The sequence below is a fragment of the Bombyx mandarina genome, chromosome 04, assembly GCF_030267445.1.
Source record: "Bombyx mandarina strain Sakado chromosome 04, ASM3026744v2".
In the NCBI taxonomy this organism is placed as follows: Eukaryota; Metazoa; Arthropoda; class Insecta; order Lepidoptera; family Bombycidae; genus Bombyx; species Bombyx mandarina.
In genome coordinates, this window is record NC_143211.1 from 10523918 (window position 1) to 10543640 (window position 19723).

The 19723-nt window shown below is 35.4% G+C and overlaps 1 protein-coding gene across 11 annotated transcripts in view; it reads left to right on the forward strand.

Annotated features, from left to right (window-relative positions):
* LOC114251597 (neural-cadherin) overlaps positions 1-18991 on the forward strand; it is a 340197-nt gene extending 321206 nt beyond the window's left edge. For 7 of the 11 annotated variants that reach the window (XM_089727041.1, XM_089727039.1, XM_089727046.1 and 4 more), the window contains 8 exons: positions 1185-1300; positions 4022-4186; positions 8220-8357; positions 8994-12790; positions 13614-13852; positions 14247-14450; positions 15098-15325; positions 15997-18991. In XM_089727041.1, coding sequence (XP_089583167.1) covers positions 1185-1300; positions 4022-4186; positions 8220-8357; positions 8994-12790; positions 13614-13852; positions 14247-14450; positions 15098-15325; positions 15997-16100 — 4991 coding nt within the window. In that variant the 3' untranslated portion in view covers positions 16101-18991. Of the gene's footprint in view, positions 1-1184; positions 1301-4021; positions 4187-5479; positions 5642-8219; positions 8358-8993; positions 12791-13160; positions 13397-13613; positions 13853-14246; positions 14451-15097; positions 15326-15996 lie in introns of all 11 variants that reach the window. The other 4 variants (XM_089727043.1, XM_089727042.1, XM_089727044.1 and 1 more) reach the window with 2 other exon arrangements.
* The last annotated feature ends 732 nt before the right edge of the window (positions 18992-19723 follow it).

Genomic DNA, 19723 nt, shown 5'->3' on the forward strand with positions numbered 1-19723 from the left:
AATTTTAAAGCGTTAAGTAAGCGTAAGCTAAACTACAATTTTTTTTAGTTTCAACATGCATTATCCTATTTTTTTATTAAAAATAAATTTTACAAATATTTATTCAACTAAACTATAAATTCTTAATTGTTTATAAAATATTCAAATTTAGTGTCAATGTGTACATTGCAAAATCATATTTTGTTATATTAAATTAACACAATAAAGATATTATCTTTATTATTTTGTCTAATTTAAGTTTAACTGAATAGTGCAATTTTCCACATCTTCTACAACATTTCTGAAAAACACAACATTGAATCCAGTCGGATTGCAACTTCGTATTTTTATAGTTTTCAAAACATCCAATGCAGATATATTTACATGCGTTTTAGGTTTATCCCTTAGATTTCTTTAGGGGCAAATGTATTGTTTTATTTCCTTTCATTTTATAGTTAAGTGGATTGTCTTCATCTTCGCTGCTTGAACTGTAAATCATTTGTTTGTGTTTTATGTTTTCGTGGCATATTTCTGCTGTATTCTGAAATGGCAGAGTATGGAGGGATAGATACCCCTAAAGGCACCTATACCCCAAAAAATCAGGGCAACTATCCTTTTTGATAAGGATAGATACCCATATTTTTTGTAAATAAATTATAAACATAATAGCATTTATTTACACCTAAATGCAGACTCAATGAACCAATATATTCACGTAATAAAAAATATAATGGAATTTTACACTAACTATAAAGTTATACCACGCTAAATACTAACCTTTAAATCTTTGACGTGTTCGTGAAATTCCGCGCGGAGAAAATTACATGCACGAGGAAAACACTTCGTCACCACGCGATTGTCAAATGGTACATAAGGTATAGGGTGACTGTGTTTCCTACTTATTCAATTATTTTTTTGTCATGAGTGCGGGAAGTTAGGTTTTTAGAACATGAGGCATCTATCCCGCTGCGGCATCTATCCAGGTTTTACCCTATATAAAACAAGGGATGAACGGCTTTTTTGGAAGTCCGAGATTTTCGAAGTAAAAAGCGCGGAACTCAATATATTGTTATAACCTGGTGCTTGTTAGTACAAATAACCAAGTCTAATATATACTATATACACATTTCCTTTAATACAGTTTCGATAGGTTCCTTCGCCGACACAAACGTGCACGTATGGTAATTGTGTTTATTTTGTTGCAGCCTCGCGTATTCGATACGAGATTACGAGCGGTAACATAGGCGGTGCATTCGCTGTCAAGAACATGACAGGCGCGATTTACGTAGCCGGCGCCCTTGATTACGAGACTAGGAAACGGGTAAGTTCTACAATAAATTTGTAATTACCTACATGATCAAGTACAATATCATTGTCATAATCATAATCATCATCATAATACAAGTTTTCTTTATAAATTTATTATAATTAAGCCTTAAAAGCAAGAACAGAAGGTAGGCAATTTAATGCGAATGGTGGGAGCTACAGTTTTAAATTGTACATAAATTCAAACATAGATATATTTAGAACAACATATTTGTTCTAATTTTCTAAATAGATTCTTGTAATTAATACACTGAATATATTAAATTCGAACAATCGTATTTAAAATGTCAAATTTATCGTAAATAAACTACAATCGCGTATAAGATAATAATACATTTCCAAATAGCTATACATATATCTATATATATCACACGTATTTAATGTATTGATATATGCTTTAGTAGATTGTGTAAGTATATGTAAACAAATATCAAAGATACATACAGGAATCTTCCGAATTTCGAGTTCACTATTCAATCTCTTGTTTGAGTTTTGAATGAGGAGTTTTGATTAGTTATTGATCTATTCGCTTTAAATCCACCATTTCCTTACTTCGACGAGTAAATGTCGATAAACATAATTATTATTAATGTTGTTGATATTTTAAAGCCTCAAAACCTCTCTTAAGTTGAATGGAGTCCATAATTTATAGTCCGAGTACGAATAAAGTTCTTCATCAGCAATTATGTCACGTCAAGAAAATCCCAAATTAAACAAGGGCGGACTACAGAGTAATCCTACAAAATTAAACATAAACCGCTAAGGTAAATAGGTGCGACTGAAAATCGTAATAATTCTGGGAAATCTTAGTAATTTTTGTAAGTACATTAACTTTTAATAAAGAAATCGGTCAAATCGCTTTTCGAATTCGGTGTGTAAAAAAAATAAAACACTTTTGTTCGAACTTGACAAAAATTCTCTAAACACTGGTATACAAGTATTCAGCACGTACACTTCTGTTCATTTTTGTGGTGGCTTTGAATATTTTTTTTTAATTATTACATTTTATTGTAATCAAAATGAGCGTCGAGTAAGATCAAAAGAGGATTAATCGCTCTTTTAATATAATTTCGTTCTATTATAGAATGGGCGGAGTTAAGCGGTAAAACAGGGTTTTACTTTCTTTGCCCCTTGGCGAGTTTCAATTTTAAAGTATCTCGTCCGGGCGGGCCGAGGCGGCGACGACTGCGCGCTCGCCTATCGAAGGAACCGCCTTTGTTACGGCATCGACAAAGTTTTGTACAGCTTTTCTCGAGATAAATAATTTAATCTTTAATATCCATTTAAACGAGCCGCTGTAGTTGCTACCGGAGGCTATACCGCCAACACACTGCAAAATTCCCACGAAGATTTTATGAATGTAAGCCGGCTTACTTTGATGCACTCGTTTGCCTTTAAATGTTGTGTTTTCACTAAGTAAATATATTGTTATGCGTTAAGATGTAAATAACAGTCTTCGAAAGAGAAAATCGTTGAATAGGTAAGCTAGACATTTGAATTTTTCGCGCTTACTCCATTCTCAACGTCTTATGTGACATTTCTCTAAGTATCCGTGTCTAAATCTGTTTATTTATCGAACATCTGCAAGTTCGTGAAGAAGCCGTTCGTTTTTTCGGATCTTAAATTTTGATGAGGTACAAATTCGGTTACCTTTTTTTCCACTAGTGCAGAAGAGTTAATGGCCGACCTCGTTTGACATTGGTACCGAAGCCCAGAAACATAAAAAAGTGAATGCGGCTGTCATTGTTGAGATATAACTCTCTATTACAATAGAGAAACAGTTTTTCTTACCCTTCAAACTAGAACACATTATTGCTTCACGGCAGGAACGGGTAGGCCTCGGCCGTAGCTACTCTTCGTACGGGCTCTTAACCAAATAAACAATTAATCTGAATAGAACTAATAAAAACATATATATAAAGCAAAGTCATTTACACGAACAATAATAACGGAAAGCTATTTAAAAAATTTGATTAGTCACTAATGAAATTCTCCGGTCACTGCGCCACGGTTTTCGTAGAGTACATACATATAACAAATGTCAATCATTGTTCGAAGTATGTCGAGGATCTAATGAAAATTGCAACATCCAACACCTAACTTGTATAATATGCGTGAGATGACTTTTGTAACAAACATTCTCCGCCCGACTGAGGAAATTACCGAGCGACACTGACAGATGACACCAATAACTCCGTCGGGTCGCAAGCACGCTCACTCTATTTTCGAAGCCAAGTGTGGACTTGTGCCCAAAGTTACGTTACGGATGGATTTATTTGCGGGTCGCTTAAGTAGTTCTTTTATCGCTAATGAAGCAAGTTACTAAATAAACAACGAAACTCCCTTTCAGAACCGGAGATTAGGAGTTAAGCGATTATTTTAAAATTGTTTTAGCACATCTTGCTTTTTGTGGGTGAGCAGAAGCGACGCCGCACCTTCTCGTAAAAGTGAAAAGTGAAAAATAGAACAAAAATCTTTTTGAAAATCTAAATTACAATTCGTGACTTTGCCAAATCGGTTTTGCTAAATTATTGCGAATGCTGAATTACTCGTCTTTTATGAAATACTGAAAAGTATTTAATTAATTGAAATTTTAAATTTAAACGGAATTTGTAGATTACAGTGTTAAGCACTTTATTTTTGGGTAAACACTCGATTCCTGAGAAACCTATCATCGATTCTTAACGTCTTGCCAAATTGTTTGGGTCCACAATAGTACGAGCTGAAGTTAGCGGCGTCCGACAACCTAAAGGAAAACTACACAACGGTGGTGATTCACGTGAAAGACGTCAATGACAACCCTCCAGTTTTCGAGCGACCTACGTACCGCACACAGATCACCGAGGAAGATGACCGCAATCTTCCAAAACGCGTTCTTCAGGTCCGATTCGAGATTGTGGACCGTGTCACATTCTATTGTCATGATGTGCTAAGTTATTTTACTGTGTTCAAGCATCACTTAATCACGAAAAGACTTTATAATACGATTATTATAAATGCAATCATGATATTTAACCTTTACTATATAGTAGATAATGAAAATAGAATCGGACACGGTAGTAACTCGTGGTCTGGTTTGATTTTAACGAGGTCGTTATTTATTTATTTTGCATGGCATGCAGGTTTCGATTTTTGTTTCTCTTTATTTTTTTTTCTTTTGTAGCGCCATCTGTTTTTGCTAGTGTCGTTGTTTTTTTTCTAATGTAGTCTACATTGATTTTGATAGTTGAAAAATGTATGCAACAGCAAACTGGTATTCAAACAGACTGAAGTTTTCAGTGAAATTCTCTTCGTGAATAATATCTATTCCTTGTCTCAGGATTCAGGGATCGTTATTAATAGTTATTTCTCTTTCTGAAATGTGTTTTTCTATTGCAGTCGGTACAACTCTTTGTAGTAGGTTCAAATCAGTTTTTTAAGTAAAAATTGTAATACATTTCGCCAATTTTTGAATGGTATTGAAATATCTGACTAATCAAAAACTACAGATGTTCGACCTTTCGAAAAATTCGCTTATAAACCAGGCGGACATTTTATATTCTCCAACAACGGTCATTTAAATTTTCGAATATAATTTGCGGTCGAAGCGGAGTTTTTGTTACGGTAATGACGAGGGAACTTCGGCAGCTAGGTTCGGAGTTTGGTGGAGTGCGCGGTTCAAATGTATTTTTCAATCATAACGTGAAATTCTTCGCGCAGCATAAATTAACTTATTCGCTGCGATTAATTCTCGGCGGCTTTTAGTACATTCGCAGTGAAAACTTTGTTACGAACAAAAATATTTTCTTGAACAACAAAAAGTTTTTCATATAAACTGGTCTGAGTTACAAAGAACTCGTAGAAGCGCTAACTCGCTTTATAGTAAAGTTTACACTTTCAATCTAGCGTATCTTAAAGAAATGAAATGGAAGTTTCGTAAAAGAAATATCGGGTTAAGATTCGTACAGCTGTCATTAATTTGTAATATTCAAATACAACTGTAGTTACTTTTATGTACACGCAGTATCAATCACTACGAATAAACCTGAGTGGTTTTTCTGGTGATAAATTATAAATAGGTGATAAATTATAAAAAAAAAAGAATAAGTTTAACGCACATTACGCATCATTTCCAAAACTGGAGTATGTGTGATTGTGCATGAGCATGTTGGTGCAGTAATGTGCGTGTACGCAGTACGAGTTGACGCTGGTGGCTTCGGATGGGCGCAACGAGAACTCAACGCACGTTGTCATACGGATACTGGATGTCAACGACCTGCCGCCCAAATTTACGCGCACTGTCTACGTCACGCAGATTCTCGAAGAGACAGGACCCTTCCCACGTTCCCTTATACAGGTTTTTGTTTTGTTTTATTTTAAGTTCAGTACCCGTTTTTTTTCATGGAAGTATGTATATTTTTTATTTTATTTTCAATTACCAAAACCGTACCATAATATTATTCGGTATTGTTTTTCAAAAGTATATAACATATATATTTTATTTAAATCAGACATTATATTTATTAGGCCTGGCATGAAACTATTAATATTTATGGCATAAACTAAGCTTAGTGCATACAAGGTTTCCCATTAACGTGTAAGTCGAGAAACGTAATTTCCCCTGTTATTATTAATACCTGTAATACAGAAGGTATCTTAGACACAGCCCATTAACTTAGTGAACTTTGGGAACATCTTAATATTATTTACAAAGAAATTTTCGTTAAAGCTGCTCTCCAAGCTCACATTCGAGACTTTTTTCAAGGTAATAACCAACATTTTATGAATACTAACAAAAATAAATTCACATTACAACCTCTCTTCTTTTCATATGTACGTTTTTTTTTAAACAGTCAATAAAAGTTGCTTAAAAATAAGTATTTAACTTGTATATGATTTATATTTTTTTACTTTACAAAAATTTACCTATCCAAATTTCCTATCCTTGTAATACTACTGGGTTTATGTGTCTAGAATTTCATAGAAAAAGTAATTAAAAACGCCGTCTACTAACTTTTAGCGAACCAAAACCAATTGCTTTATATTTAGATTACATATCTCAAACATGGAATCAGGTAAGTACAATTCAAATTTATTAACTATTGGTACCTAGTCAATGTTTGGAAAGTATTTTGCTGTGCGTACTCACGATTTGCATGTATGTTAATAATTAGCTAACGTATTTTGGAACGAAACTAATACAAGTGCTCCATTAATTTAAATAACATTATGTAAAATGTTTTCATTTCGAAACTTGAGCTTCGTGTTTTATTTACGTCCGCAAAATCATTTGGTTATATTTGAAATTCTAATTCAACTTATTAACTATTCCAGAATAATTTACAAAGAATTTATACATACTCTTTTCAGCGAATCAATCTTATTTTTTGCTAGAACTTTGACGATTACATTTTATTAATTGTTCATAACTTTGCATCACTTTGAAATAGTATCAAGAATATTTGAAAAAAATTAATTTCAGTATAATTACAAAAGGCTCTTAGACTATTAGGTGTCCTAGTAGATTTTTGGACCTGTATGGAACGAAATAATTCACTGAATTATATGAATAAGTTCCTAAGAAAAGCGAGGGTATTACGTTACGTAATAGAATTGCTCCATTTAGATTCCATTAGTCCAGTCTCCCATTATACTTTGTCACGATATCACAAGACAACAATTCCCATAGTTACATGTAATTATTGCCGTGGGGAATAGCGACTACAAAAACAATCTACTAATCAGATATATGTAACTCTTGTACAAATTAAAAGGGTCTTCTCAACAATGGAAATCTGTTCGAAATTAACATTTTTCAAGTTTTGTATTCAATCATCGGAATGTCCATTTACCAAGGGAACGAAACCCTCGTTCCCGGATCGCTTGTAGTGACAAGCTTTTTTTTTATAATTGGAGTGAGATTCGCAAATGATCCGAGTAATTACGCAAACGTCGACCCTCTTCATTTCTCTTGCTCGGACCAGGCCCTCCTAATTGACATTCCACTTACTCAAGTATAGATATGCTCCAAATATCACAATGATCAATTCCCTCACTGAAAGTCGTTGCCATTATTATTTATTATCATCATATTTGTGGTCGAATATTTGACAATGTTGGTTATAAAAATGATAAAATCCAAACAACTCATTTTTGATAGATTACGATTGATAGCACTATGAAGAGGTAGAATAACATTGATATTCTCTCAACTTCTTTAAACGTCGATAAAACTTTATGTTACTTCAAAATATTTTATGAGAAAGCGAAAAGTTTGTTTAGTTTCTTGTAACCTATCTAAGGCAGTCTTTCGACGATGCAAAGGATTCCGCTTTTAGTGAGTTCAGAAACATTCAGAAACTATTCTCGTCAACTCATTTTTGTTCATTATTGCTTACTGCTTCGCATTTGGATATTTTAGTTCTGCTATATAACATGAAATTTTTATTTCAAAATATAAACAAATGTATTATGACTTTTACCTTGCATTCAATACTCTTAGATTCATTTCTAAACTTACCCAAAGTTTGCGTTTATGTCTATATTTTAAAGAAGCAATATTCCTACTTTACAGTACTGTGGTAATTATTTTCTATTATGTGCTCCTTCACTTGTTTTCTGTATCTGTTTGTGTTTCAACGGAATAAATAAGTCACCCTCAAGCCCTTGGGGACGTCTACATCGATAGCCGAAAACTTCATCACTGTGGTACGACTCGATAATCAAACCAGAAACACAAAGCCCAAGTTTCGTAAACTAATTTAAAATTGGATAAATGAGTTACCGTTTTCGGAACGATGTAACTGACTTACTTCACAGCTTATGTTTAGTTCCACTATATAAATGTTCACTTTGTTGTAATTAATTAACAGCAGGAAGAAGCAGTGGCTGGAACTATACAGATTTTAATGAATCGCTTTCTGGTGATATTGTAGGTAACTGCAACCGACGGCGATAAAGATAGGCAGCAAAACATTGTCTATTTTCTGACTGGTCAAGGCATCGACCCAGACAATCCTGCAAACAGTAAATTCGACATTAATCGCACTACGGGAGAGATATTCGTATTAAAAGTGAGTACAAATATACATAATTGTTCTGAAAACTCTTCATTGATGATAAATATCATTTCCGGGCTGTTTAAAAATTCACATATTTAATGAAAACTATACGAGGGTAGATTCTATTTGTGGGTTATTCATATAAACGTATTTTAATGGTCCGGATATGATACTATGAATTTTCTAAAATTCCTGTTAGTACAATGTTTTCAGGTAAATCCTTTAAATGTGCTAGAACATGAACTCCACAGATAGCCAGACTATGTGCTCTGCATACCGAATGCAATCGTACAATTATTGCATTCCATTTATATCATAACCTGAATGCAGAAATTCCTGTAACATGCAAACCTCTATGAACGATGAATACTAATTACCTTGTTTGAAAAGGTAGGGTTAGTGTTAGCAACGACGTCAAGTTTGAGCACCCTGAGCTCACCTACTAGTTAAGGCTATGCTGAAATGGTGTCTCAAGACCATCAGATTAGATAGGAAAAAAAATTTGAAAATGTTATTTTTTTGTAAAGTCTATTCTGAAAGATTATTCTAGGAACAGTAGCTTACTACAATTTTATTTCATTTCACGTTCACATGCTAATATATCTCTTTGTTATTTTACGTTGTTCCATATTATACATTTGTTTACAGTCCTTGGATCGTGATCAACCAAATGGCCGACCGCAGTGGAGATTCACTGTATTTGCACAAGACGAAGGCGGTGAAGGACTCGTGGGCTACGCAGACGTTCAAGTTAATCTAAAAGATATTAATGACAATGCCCCTATTTTCCCTCAAGGTGTATACTTTGGTAATGTTACGGAAAATGGTACAGCTGGGATGGTTGTTATGACGATGACGGCTATAGATTACGATGATCCAGCTGAAAGTAATAATGCAAAGCTTTGGTACTCTATAGAAAAAAATGTTATTGAAGAAGAGACAGGATCGCCTATATTTGAGATCGAGCCAGAAACTGGTGTAATAAAAACTGCTGTCTGTTGTCTAGATCGAGAAAGAACCCCAGATTATTCAATTCAAATAGTAGCATCAGATGGAGGCGGTCTAAAAGGAACTGGTACAGCATCAATTAGAGTCAAGGACATAAATGATATGCCGCCTCAGTTTACTAAAGACGAATGGTTTACAGAAGTAGATGAAACAGACGGAACTAATTTACCAGAAATGCCCATCTTAACTGTGACCGTTCACGATGAAGATGAAACTAATAAATTTCAGTATAAAGTTATTGAAAATAGTGGTTATGGTGCTGATAAGTTTACTATGGTTAGGAATAATGACGGGACAGGTTCATTAAAAATTGTACAGCCTTTAGATTATGAAGACCAGTTACAGAGTAATGGTTTCAGGTTTAGAATACAAGTTAACGATAAAGGAGAAGATAATGACAATGATAAATATCATGTAGCTTATTCATGGGTTGTGGTTAAACTTAGAGATATAAACGACAATAAACCTCAATTTGAAAGAGCCAATATTGAAGTATCTGTGTACGAAAATGCAGAGGTGGGTAAAAGCTTAGAAACCTTTAAGGCAACTGATCCTGATCAAGGAGGAAAAAGCAAAGTATCTTACGCGATTGACAGATCGTCTGATAGGAAAAGACAATTTTCAATCAACCAAGAAGGAACTGTCAGTATACAAAGATCATTAGATAGGGAAGATACACCTCGACATCAAGTAAAAATTTTAGCTATAGACGATGGTGTTCCTCCACGAACAGCAACTGCTACTCTCACTGTTATTGTACAGGACATTAATGATAACGCACCGACATTTTTGAAAGATTATCGACCTGTTTTAACGGAACATATTACACCAAAAAAAGTAGCCGAGATTTTAGCTACAGATGACGATGACAGATCTAAAAGCAACGGTCCACCATTTCAATTTCGTCTAGATCCCGGTGCAGACGACATAATAAGAGCTTCTTTTAAAGTTGAACAAGATCAAAAAGGAGCAAATGGAGATGGGATGGCGATTGTTTCTTCACTACGTTCTTTTGATCGAGAGCAACAGAAGGAATATTTAATTCCCATCATCATCAAAGATCATGGGAATCCTGCTATGACTGGAACTAGTACTTTAACTGTAGTTATTGGAGATGTAAATGATAACAAGATGCAACCAGGTTCCAAAGATATCTTAGTGTATAGTTATCAAGGTCTGTCACCTGATACTGAAATTGGGCGTGTCTATGTATATGATTTGGATGATTGGGATTTGCCAGATAAAAAATTCTTCTGGGAAAATACTGAAAATCCGAATTTCACTTTAAACGAAGAAACTGGTATGATTACAATGAAACAAAAAACAAGAGAAGGAAGATACCATTTGAAATTCAAAGTATATGATAGAAAGCACACACAAACAGATGTGCCTGCAAACGTAACTGTTTACGTTAAGGAAATATCACATGAAGCCATAATAAACTCCGGTTCTATTAGAATATCTGGAATATCTGATGAAGATTTTATAAGAGTGTGGAATTATAAAACTCTCAGCGTTTCAAGAAGTAAATTAGACATATTCAAAGATAAATTGGCGGATCTTTTGAATACGGAAAGAGAAAATATAGATATATTTAGTGTTCAACTCAGGAAAAAACATCCACCCGTAACTGATATCCGATACGCTGCTCACGGAGCACATTATTATAAACCAGTAAGATTAAATGGTATTGTATTGATGCACAGAGAAGAGATTGAAAGGGCGGTCGGAATAAATATAACCATGGTCGGAATCGATGAATGTCTCTATGAAAATCAAATGTGCGAAGGTTCATGCACTAATACATTGGACATAAGCAGCTTACCCTACATGGTAAATGCAAATAAGACCGCTCTTGTTGGTGTGCGCGTTGATGTCATAGGACAGTGCACATGCGGTGCACGTAATTTTACTCAAGCTGAAACATGTCGCAATTCACCATGCTATAACGGCGGTAGGTGTATTGACGGAAAATATGGACTAACTTGTTCATGTCCACCTGGTTATACTGGGCCGCGATGTCAGCAAACGTCAAGGAGTTTCAGAGGAACGGGGTGGGCTTGGTACCCATCTTTAGAAATGTGTGATGATTCACATCTAAGTTTTGAATTTATAACAAGAAAGTCCGAAGGTGTTTTAATCTACAACGGACCCATTGTTCCACCTGAGCCCGAAGAAATCATGGTATCCGATTTCATATCTATAGAATTAGAACGAGGCAATCCAAGATTGTTGATTGATTTCGGATCGGGTACCTTAGAATTAAGAGTGAAAGCAAAGAAATCTTTGGATGATGGAGAATGGCATCGAATCGATATATTTTGGGACACTGAAAACGTAAGAATGATTGTAGACTATTGTAAATCAGCTGATATCCAAGAAATGGAAGATGGCACTCCACCCGAATTCGACGATTCTACATGTCAAGCAACTGGGACGATTCCTCCATTCAATGAATATTTAAATGTAAATGCTCCACTTCAAGTCGGTGGTTTATATATAGAACACTTTGACCCTACACATTATCACTGGCAGTATATGCCAATCGGCAAGGGATTTGACGGATGTATTCGTAATTTGATCCATAACAGTAAACTGTATGATTTAGCTCATCCGGGTCTTTCTCGAAATTCAGTAGCAGGATGCCCACAGACAGAGGAAGTGTGTAATCAAGCTGATACAACATCTAGATGCTGGGAGCACGGAACTTGTGTTGGGAGTTTTTCGGAAGCGAGATGTCAATGTCAGCCAGGTTGGACTGGTCCTTCGTGCAATTTACCAACAACGCCCACCAGTTTCAGACCCCAAAGCTATGTAAAATTTGCTTTAAGTTTCGAACCGGACCGATTTAGTACACAGATTCAGTTGCGTTTTAGAACACGGGAGCCTCACGGTGAATTATTCAGAGTGAGCGATCAACACAACCGCGAATATGGAATATTGGAAGTAAAAGACGCTCGTCTACATTTCCGATATAACCTTAATTCCTTGAGAACCGAAGAACGTGATGTGTGGTTAAATTCTGTCGCTGTCGATGATGGCCAATGGCACATTGCTCGGGTCAGTAGATATGGAAGTGCTGCGACACTAGAGATAGATGGCGGCGAGGGACGACGGTACAACGAAACATTTACATTTGAAGGTCATCAGTGGCTACTTGTAGATAAACAAGAAGGTGTTTACGCTGGCGGAAAAGCCGAATACACTGGAGTGAGAACCTTTGAAGTGTATGCCGATTTCCAAAAAGGTTGCTTGGATGATATAAGATTGGAAGGAAAACATTTACCTTTGCCGCCGGCTATGAATGGAACGCAGTGGGGTCAAGCAACAATGGCCCGTAATCTCGACCGCAATTGTCCTTCAAACAGTCCTTGCATTAACGTGCACTGTACGGAACCCTTTGTATGCGTCGATCTGTGGAACGAATACGAATGCACGTAAGTATATCAATATTAATAAGAAGTCTTGCAAAATTTTGTAACAAAACGTAATTGTAAATTATGAAAAGTTACAGAGTTCAGTCAAATGTGTTTTCAATTTACTCTGTTAAGTTTTATGATTTTAATTTTGATGTTTTTGCGCGCACTGAGTAAAACTTTGCTTTATCTTATACATTATAATTTTATAAAAAAAATAATGTTATTACGCACTTTTATTCTACAGTTCTAAACGAAAAGTATTGAAATTATCCTGGTGTCAATGAAAAGTAATTTATATTTTAATATTTATTTTACTTTATTGTATTTATGTTTATGATATTAAACTGTTCAAAATTATTTACATTACGTATTTCATGACGGTGTTTAGTTGCGGTGAGGGTTTGACTTTAACATCAGACTCAAAGAATTGCATTGACAAGAACGAGTGTCTCTACTTCCCTTGTCGCAACGGAGGCTCTTGCGTCAATCGCGAGCCGGGCTACCGTTGTCACTGCCCGGAAGGGTTCTGGGGCGAGAACTGCGAGCTCGTACAAGAAGGTCGCACTTTGAAACTCAGCATGGGAGCGCTGGCAGCCATCCTCGTCTGCCTTCTCATTATAATGAGTGAGCACAATAGCCATGTGTCCGTGTTCCATTAGACGAGCACCCCTAGCACTGTCATGATCGCACCATCATTTCAAATCCATTGCTCATATTATAGACATATCTGTGTACTAGATTTGTATTAGATGTATATGTAAAGCATGCTTAATATCCGGAAGCTCAGTGCGCGCATCGTTGGATCCGCGGAGGAGGAGAAGGTAAATTAAATGTTGTGTAGGTGTCCGGGAGGGTCCGTCCGCGCTGGCAGTACTTGTATGAACGTCAACGAGTGTTTGGAGCGGCCTTGTTTAAACGGAGGCACGTGCGTAGATCGAGAGCCTACCAGAAGATATGACTGCATATGCAGTTTCGGTTACGCCGGTCACGACTGCGAACTCGAACTTCTTGCTTCAGGAATAATTACACCCTCGAGAGACTTCATTATAGCTATTATAGTTTGTTTGTTCATGCTTTTAGGTAAGCACTACTCATTTATACAGGTTTTGCATGCACATAAACATCATCCATACAGTACCATTTTAGTTATGTCGTCTGTTTTGTATTTAACTCTTTAGTTGGTTGCTTCATTAATACTATAATTAATTTACTAAAATCAAAAGTTACTTACTTATAAGAGAAACATAAACGTTATTATAACAACTAAATTTATGTTGAACCATATCTAAAACAATCAAATGTTATAATCCGTTCTAAAGTAAACGACCCTCTCGAGTCCCTTCTATTATAATACATGTATCTTAACGGTTGGTACAAACCGAAGTGTATTTATCCAATTTCCTTTGAGTATGCGAAACAATAGTGAACTCGGACTTTATTTGTTTTTCCCTCAAACGTGACTTTTGCTTATCAGTATTGGTGTTGGTATTCGTGGTGTATAATCGACGTCGCGAGGCACATATCAAGTACCCCGGTCCTGATGATGACGTTCGCGAGAACATCATTAACTACGATGACGAAGGTGGCGGTGAAGACGATATGACCGCTTTCGATATCACCCCTCTGCAGATACCGATTGGAGGACCTCTGCCCGATCACGCACCCGCTAAACTACCATGTGAGTTGCTAATTAGATCACAGCTATATTTTAATAATAATAAAAAACTCACTATGTTGTTTTAATTAGAATTAAGTTTAAGAAACAAGGGTGCTAAGATACGAAAAAAATATCGTATATCTTTTTAGTTTTGTTGCACAAAATAATTTTTAACGTGTGACGTCAAAAGTGGGTATATCAATAAAAGTACCAATCATTAATGATATACACGCTCATCGCTACCATTCATATTTCTGAAGTATTCGTAAAAGAAATTTTAAAAATACCTATTAATTAAATATACTTTATAATAATATAATATAATAATATAATATTATAAAGAGGAAAGATTTGTTTGTTTGTTTCGAATAGGCTCCGAAACTACTGGACCGATTTGAAAAATTCTTTTTCCATTAGAAGCCGACATTGTCCCTGATGAACATAGGCTACTTTTTTTAAATTTTTATTTATTTATTTATTTTGGTTTCATGTGTGTTTTAATGTTTCCGAAGCGAAGCGAGGGCGGGTCGCTATACTTTGTAAAAATCTAATTTTCGATTGGGATCCTTGGTTATATTTACATTCTTTTAATTACGTCCGGTCCGTCTGGCAGCGTATTTCATTTAATCAATCTAATGTCTGAACCTTATTTGATTAAATTTACGCAGATCCATTGATCGGCGTTGGCTTAGGCGTTGGTCCAATTGGCGTTGGAGTGGGGGTGCCTCCCGGTGTTGGGATGCCGATGCCCGGCGAAACCAACGTTGGTCTGTTCATCGAGGAACACAAACGGCGCGCTGACAGTGACCCTAACGCACCGCCCTTCGACGACCTGCGTAACTACGCTTACGAAGGCGGCGGCAGCACTGCTGGATCATTATCCTCGCTCGCTTCTGGTAAGTTGACTATGTTAAGATGCACTTTTGTGAGACTTTCAGAAAAGATACGAAATCATTTTTTTATTAAATAGGTAAATGTTACTTTTAATTGTCTAAGAAAGCGAGTCGAACTCAACAAAGCCAAGGGGCACCAAACCGCTGCCTACTATTGCCTCTCCGAGAAACGAATGACGATGCGTATATCGTCTCCATTGTATTATCGTGACACACGATAATCTAATCCCGTTCCTGTTATCATGACGGATTTATCTCAAAATTGTTACCGTTTCTAAAGATATCATATGTCATCATCACATATCATATTATGTCATATGTATTTAGTCATAACATGACTTTTTTGAACCGAAGTTTTTTATCACCGCACGAATAAGAGAGCTTACCTTAAATATTTATTGGAACCGATTGACATCATATCATGAGTGTCGCCATCCAACCTTTCTAAGTTGCAATTGTATAACGGCTGCCCCAAATCCTTGAAACTGGAAAGCATGCTTCGCGGCAGAAATAGGCAGGACGGTGCGGGCAAACGCAAAACTTAAAAAGCTCTCTCTACCTACAGTAAAAAAGCAATTAATTATATGTAATTGCGTTGTATAAAATTTGTTCGGATCTAAGTTTTAAATCAATGATTTGAATAATTTTAATGGAACGACGCCCGTTGTGTGCAGGCACCGACGACGAGGCCCACGACTACGACTACCTGGGGGCCTGGGGTCCGAGGTTCGACAAACTCGCCGATCTGTACGGGCCCGACCTCGACGAGCAACTGTAGAAACATACCGACAAACGCGCGACTGCGCGCTCATTTAGTCAATTGTCTCCCACTATCGTACCCGCTAAGTAACTCTAACATGCTGTATCGGGAGCCCACTCCTCACCGACGCGTCTTCATCCTGTAAATAAAAAGCTCCCGTGTTAAAATGAGCACGGGCCGCTTTGACTTCGTTCGTAATCTCAACAATTTTATACGACCTTATTTACAAGACATACTTAGCTTTACAATTGATTTTATTATTATAGATAACTTAATTGCGTCGTTTTGTAAGGTAAAATATTTCACCAAATATTCGTTGTAAGTTTATTATTTGTATTAGCCATATTATGAGTCAGTATTTTATTGGATTTAACGTATGTCGGCTTATTTCTGAGGGAGGATCGCGCTTGAATTTCAGAACGGATGTAGATAGTGTGTGTTATAAGGAGAGTGAATAATTTATACGAATATTTTGTAAGAGTGCAAATTTACGTAATATCAGTTGGATCGTCGACCTTCCCTCGTGAAACAGCAACTAGTGTTTAATAAATATAATATGTTTATATGTATTTTAATATAGCAATTATTGAATATCACGAAATAACATTAGAGTCAAATATGCATAATGCTCATACGAAACGAAAAACTTATTAAGGGAGCTGTATATAAATAGTAATGATATTGAAGCTCCTACTTTTAAATAAAAATTTAAAATATTGGATACGCTAATTAAGACGCGTAACTGTACAGTGATTGGTGTTCCTCTCCTAAAGTCTCCACGTAGTGCTAGTTATATAGAATATTCGGGAACGACTAAAGTCTACTCGTGCAGTAGGTTAATATGATATAATATTATGATAATAGGTAATGGGTCGCTGAACTTCTCACTCTGTGTGCGTATGTGTTATGCGAGTATGAATGAGCATGAGTACCTCATGTACCTGTGTGCGTGTAAGAGAATGTGTGCGTCGGATGTGTGTACAAAGGCACGGCGACGGGCGCGTCCTAATGAATGGGATTGTGCCAATACTAAGAATCCCCTGAGCGGCTATGACAGTAGATTTAAATCTCAGCACATTATTTATTCGTATGATAACAATGTTAAATTTAGTCGCACCTAGAAAAATATCAATAACTTATTAAGAGTGTTGTGCTAGAATATTTCGATTCAATTTTGACGTGAGACGCGCCTTTAGAAACGTAGAAGTCATTATTTATAAAATTATTTTTAAGGTTTAATAGTAAAATTATTAATCTACGTGCCGTTTCACGTCAAGATCGGTGTACAATCACTGTACGTCTAGAGTATAATGTTGCGTTAAAATGACTGATTTTTATTACATATGCGTTTGAAGTCTAAGATTTTTTTTAGTCCTTGTTCAAATAGATTTCTAATTACAGGCCTCATTATAAATTCACCCTCTAGTTTGCACCGATGACAAATAATAGTTAATATTGTTCATGATCAAATGTTAAAATCAGTAATAAAGCATTTCTCGTTAATTAATGTAATTATAAGTAGAATTTCATAGATGTTACATAACTATTTATTTTTATGTCATTACACTGCCAGTTACATACATATAGATGAGTAACGATAGCGGCTTGGGTCCGGTTTTATATTTTGTCTTATACAACAATATATTGTAAGTTTTTTAACTGTTTTTATAACATTTTTTTCACGACACAGTTTCGATACGAAGCACGCGATTTTTATGCTCTGCAGATTTCGATGGGTTTTATTTTGTAATTTTATAATAGTAAAACGAATCCGTAGTTACCCCATTGAAATAGATCAGTTCAAAATTGTATGCGCACAACTCAGGAATTTGATTTTAGTGGAACACCAAAGTTAATGAAATATTTGTAAAGAAGTAATAGGATGAGGACTAATCTCGGAAATGGCGCAATTCATTATACAATTCAATTTTCTTTCTCCCTTTGATTATTAAATATCAAAATACGTAAGTAGTAAGGAAAGTGCTGAATCTATATTTTATTCAAATCATCTCTTCGCTGTGAACTCGCGAAATATGCAGTTTTACAAACAAAGCTTCACAAAATGGTGAGTTTTAAAATTCAATACAAATGTTAATCTCTTTATTTTTCAGGCTAGAGATATTATTTTAAAACATTTTAACAATGTTCAAAATTATTTAAAGAAATATATATATACTATCGGGTATGCTTACAGTGAATTTGTGAAAACCTAATTAAGGAAAAGGCTGACGCACACTTTCGAGAAATAGATTTTATCTGCGCGTCGCACGAATTTTCAAATACTATAATAAATTTAAGTAGTTTCCGTTGAGAGTAATCTTATTAAGAATTCTGGCAACAAACATTTGCGCATTTGTTGATGAAATTTGATCACAATCACTGACAACTCAATAATTTAATTTTATGGAAAACAAATTCTCTTTTATTTTCATTTGTTCTTGTAATGGTGAGATAGAGTACTTTTTTCAATACATAATTTTATTGATAAAACTTAGATCTGTCAATACAAAAACCGATCGACAGACAGCAGAAAAAGATACTGAGTTTTTTTGTTTTGTCTCTTTATGTATAAATATAGCGAGGAATCAATCGAAATCTCTAGAAAAATTTAATCTTAAAGGATTTTTGTTTCATTACTGTAATTGAAAACGAAATTGATGGCGATAGTTTTTATTCATTTCACATAATATTATGTATACAAAAATTAGACTGCAGAGCACGAAATCTCGATACGTTGAAATACTCGAAGACGCTGTAACACGTCTATTGATCAGATTTATATTATGATTTTAGTAATAATTTTGATATTGTACCGCGTGGTTATGTTTTGTTTCAACTGTGATTATTTAGTTGTACAACTCTGATGACGATTACATAAAAGAATGAATAAAAAATATGGAAAAAGAAAACACGTGTACTTTTATTTAAACTCCCAAACATCACTTGTGTTTAGTAATCTGTTTTATTTTTAATTTAAAATTTTACCGTTGTTTTAGATTTTAGATTATACGCCATAAGGAAAGGTCCGGCCGTGTTTTGTCCTTAAAATGAACAATTAACTTCGAACCCGATCGGAAGAGATTAAACGCGGTGTTACTGTTCTTTGGAGTAAGCCCAGCTTGAAGGGTGGAACAGCTGTGACACAGTATAATTAAGACTTCGTTTTCATATCTCAAGACGAGTAGCATTCACTGTATGCAGTCCATAGTCTGCGTTAAATACAAAAAAAAATCGGTTTTTAGGCCCACCTGGTGCTAAGTGGTTAGCGTTGTCCATAAACATGAACTACGTAAATGCTGCCACCGACCTTATGACATGAGTTCTAAGTCTCAATGCTGCCCTTCAGACCAAAAACGCATTACTGCTTCACGACAGAAACAGACACGTTGATGGTTCATGACCCTGTGGGCTTAAGACGACTTACCAATAGTAAAATATATAAGTATAAAATAAATTAGATCGCACCACATTTGAATAACATCGTTTACTTGTACTCAAGTAATAAGGCCCGAAAAATTGCAAAATTAAAGTAAAAGTTTTGAGAACTTAGGCCCGGCCACCGAAGCTATAGCCAAGAACTTAACTTTTGCATTTGGTACGTTGCGTTATTTTTTCGGATTACGCTTTCTCTGATAGCCTAT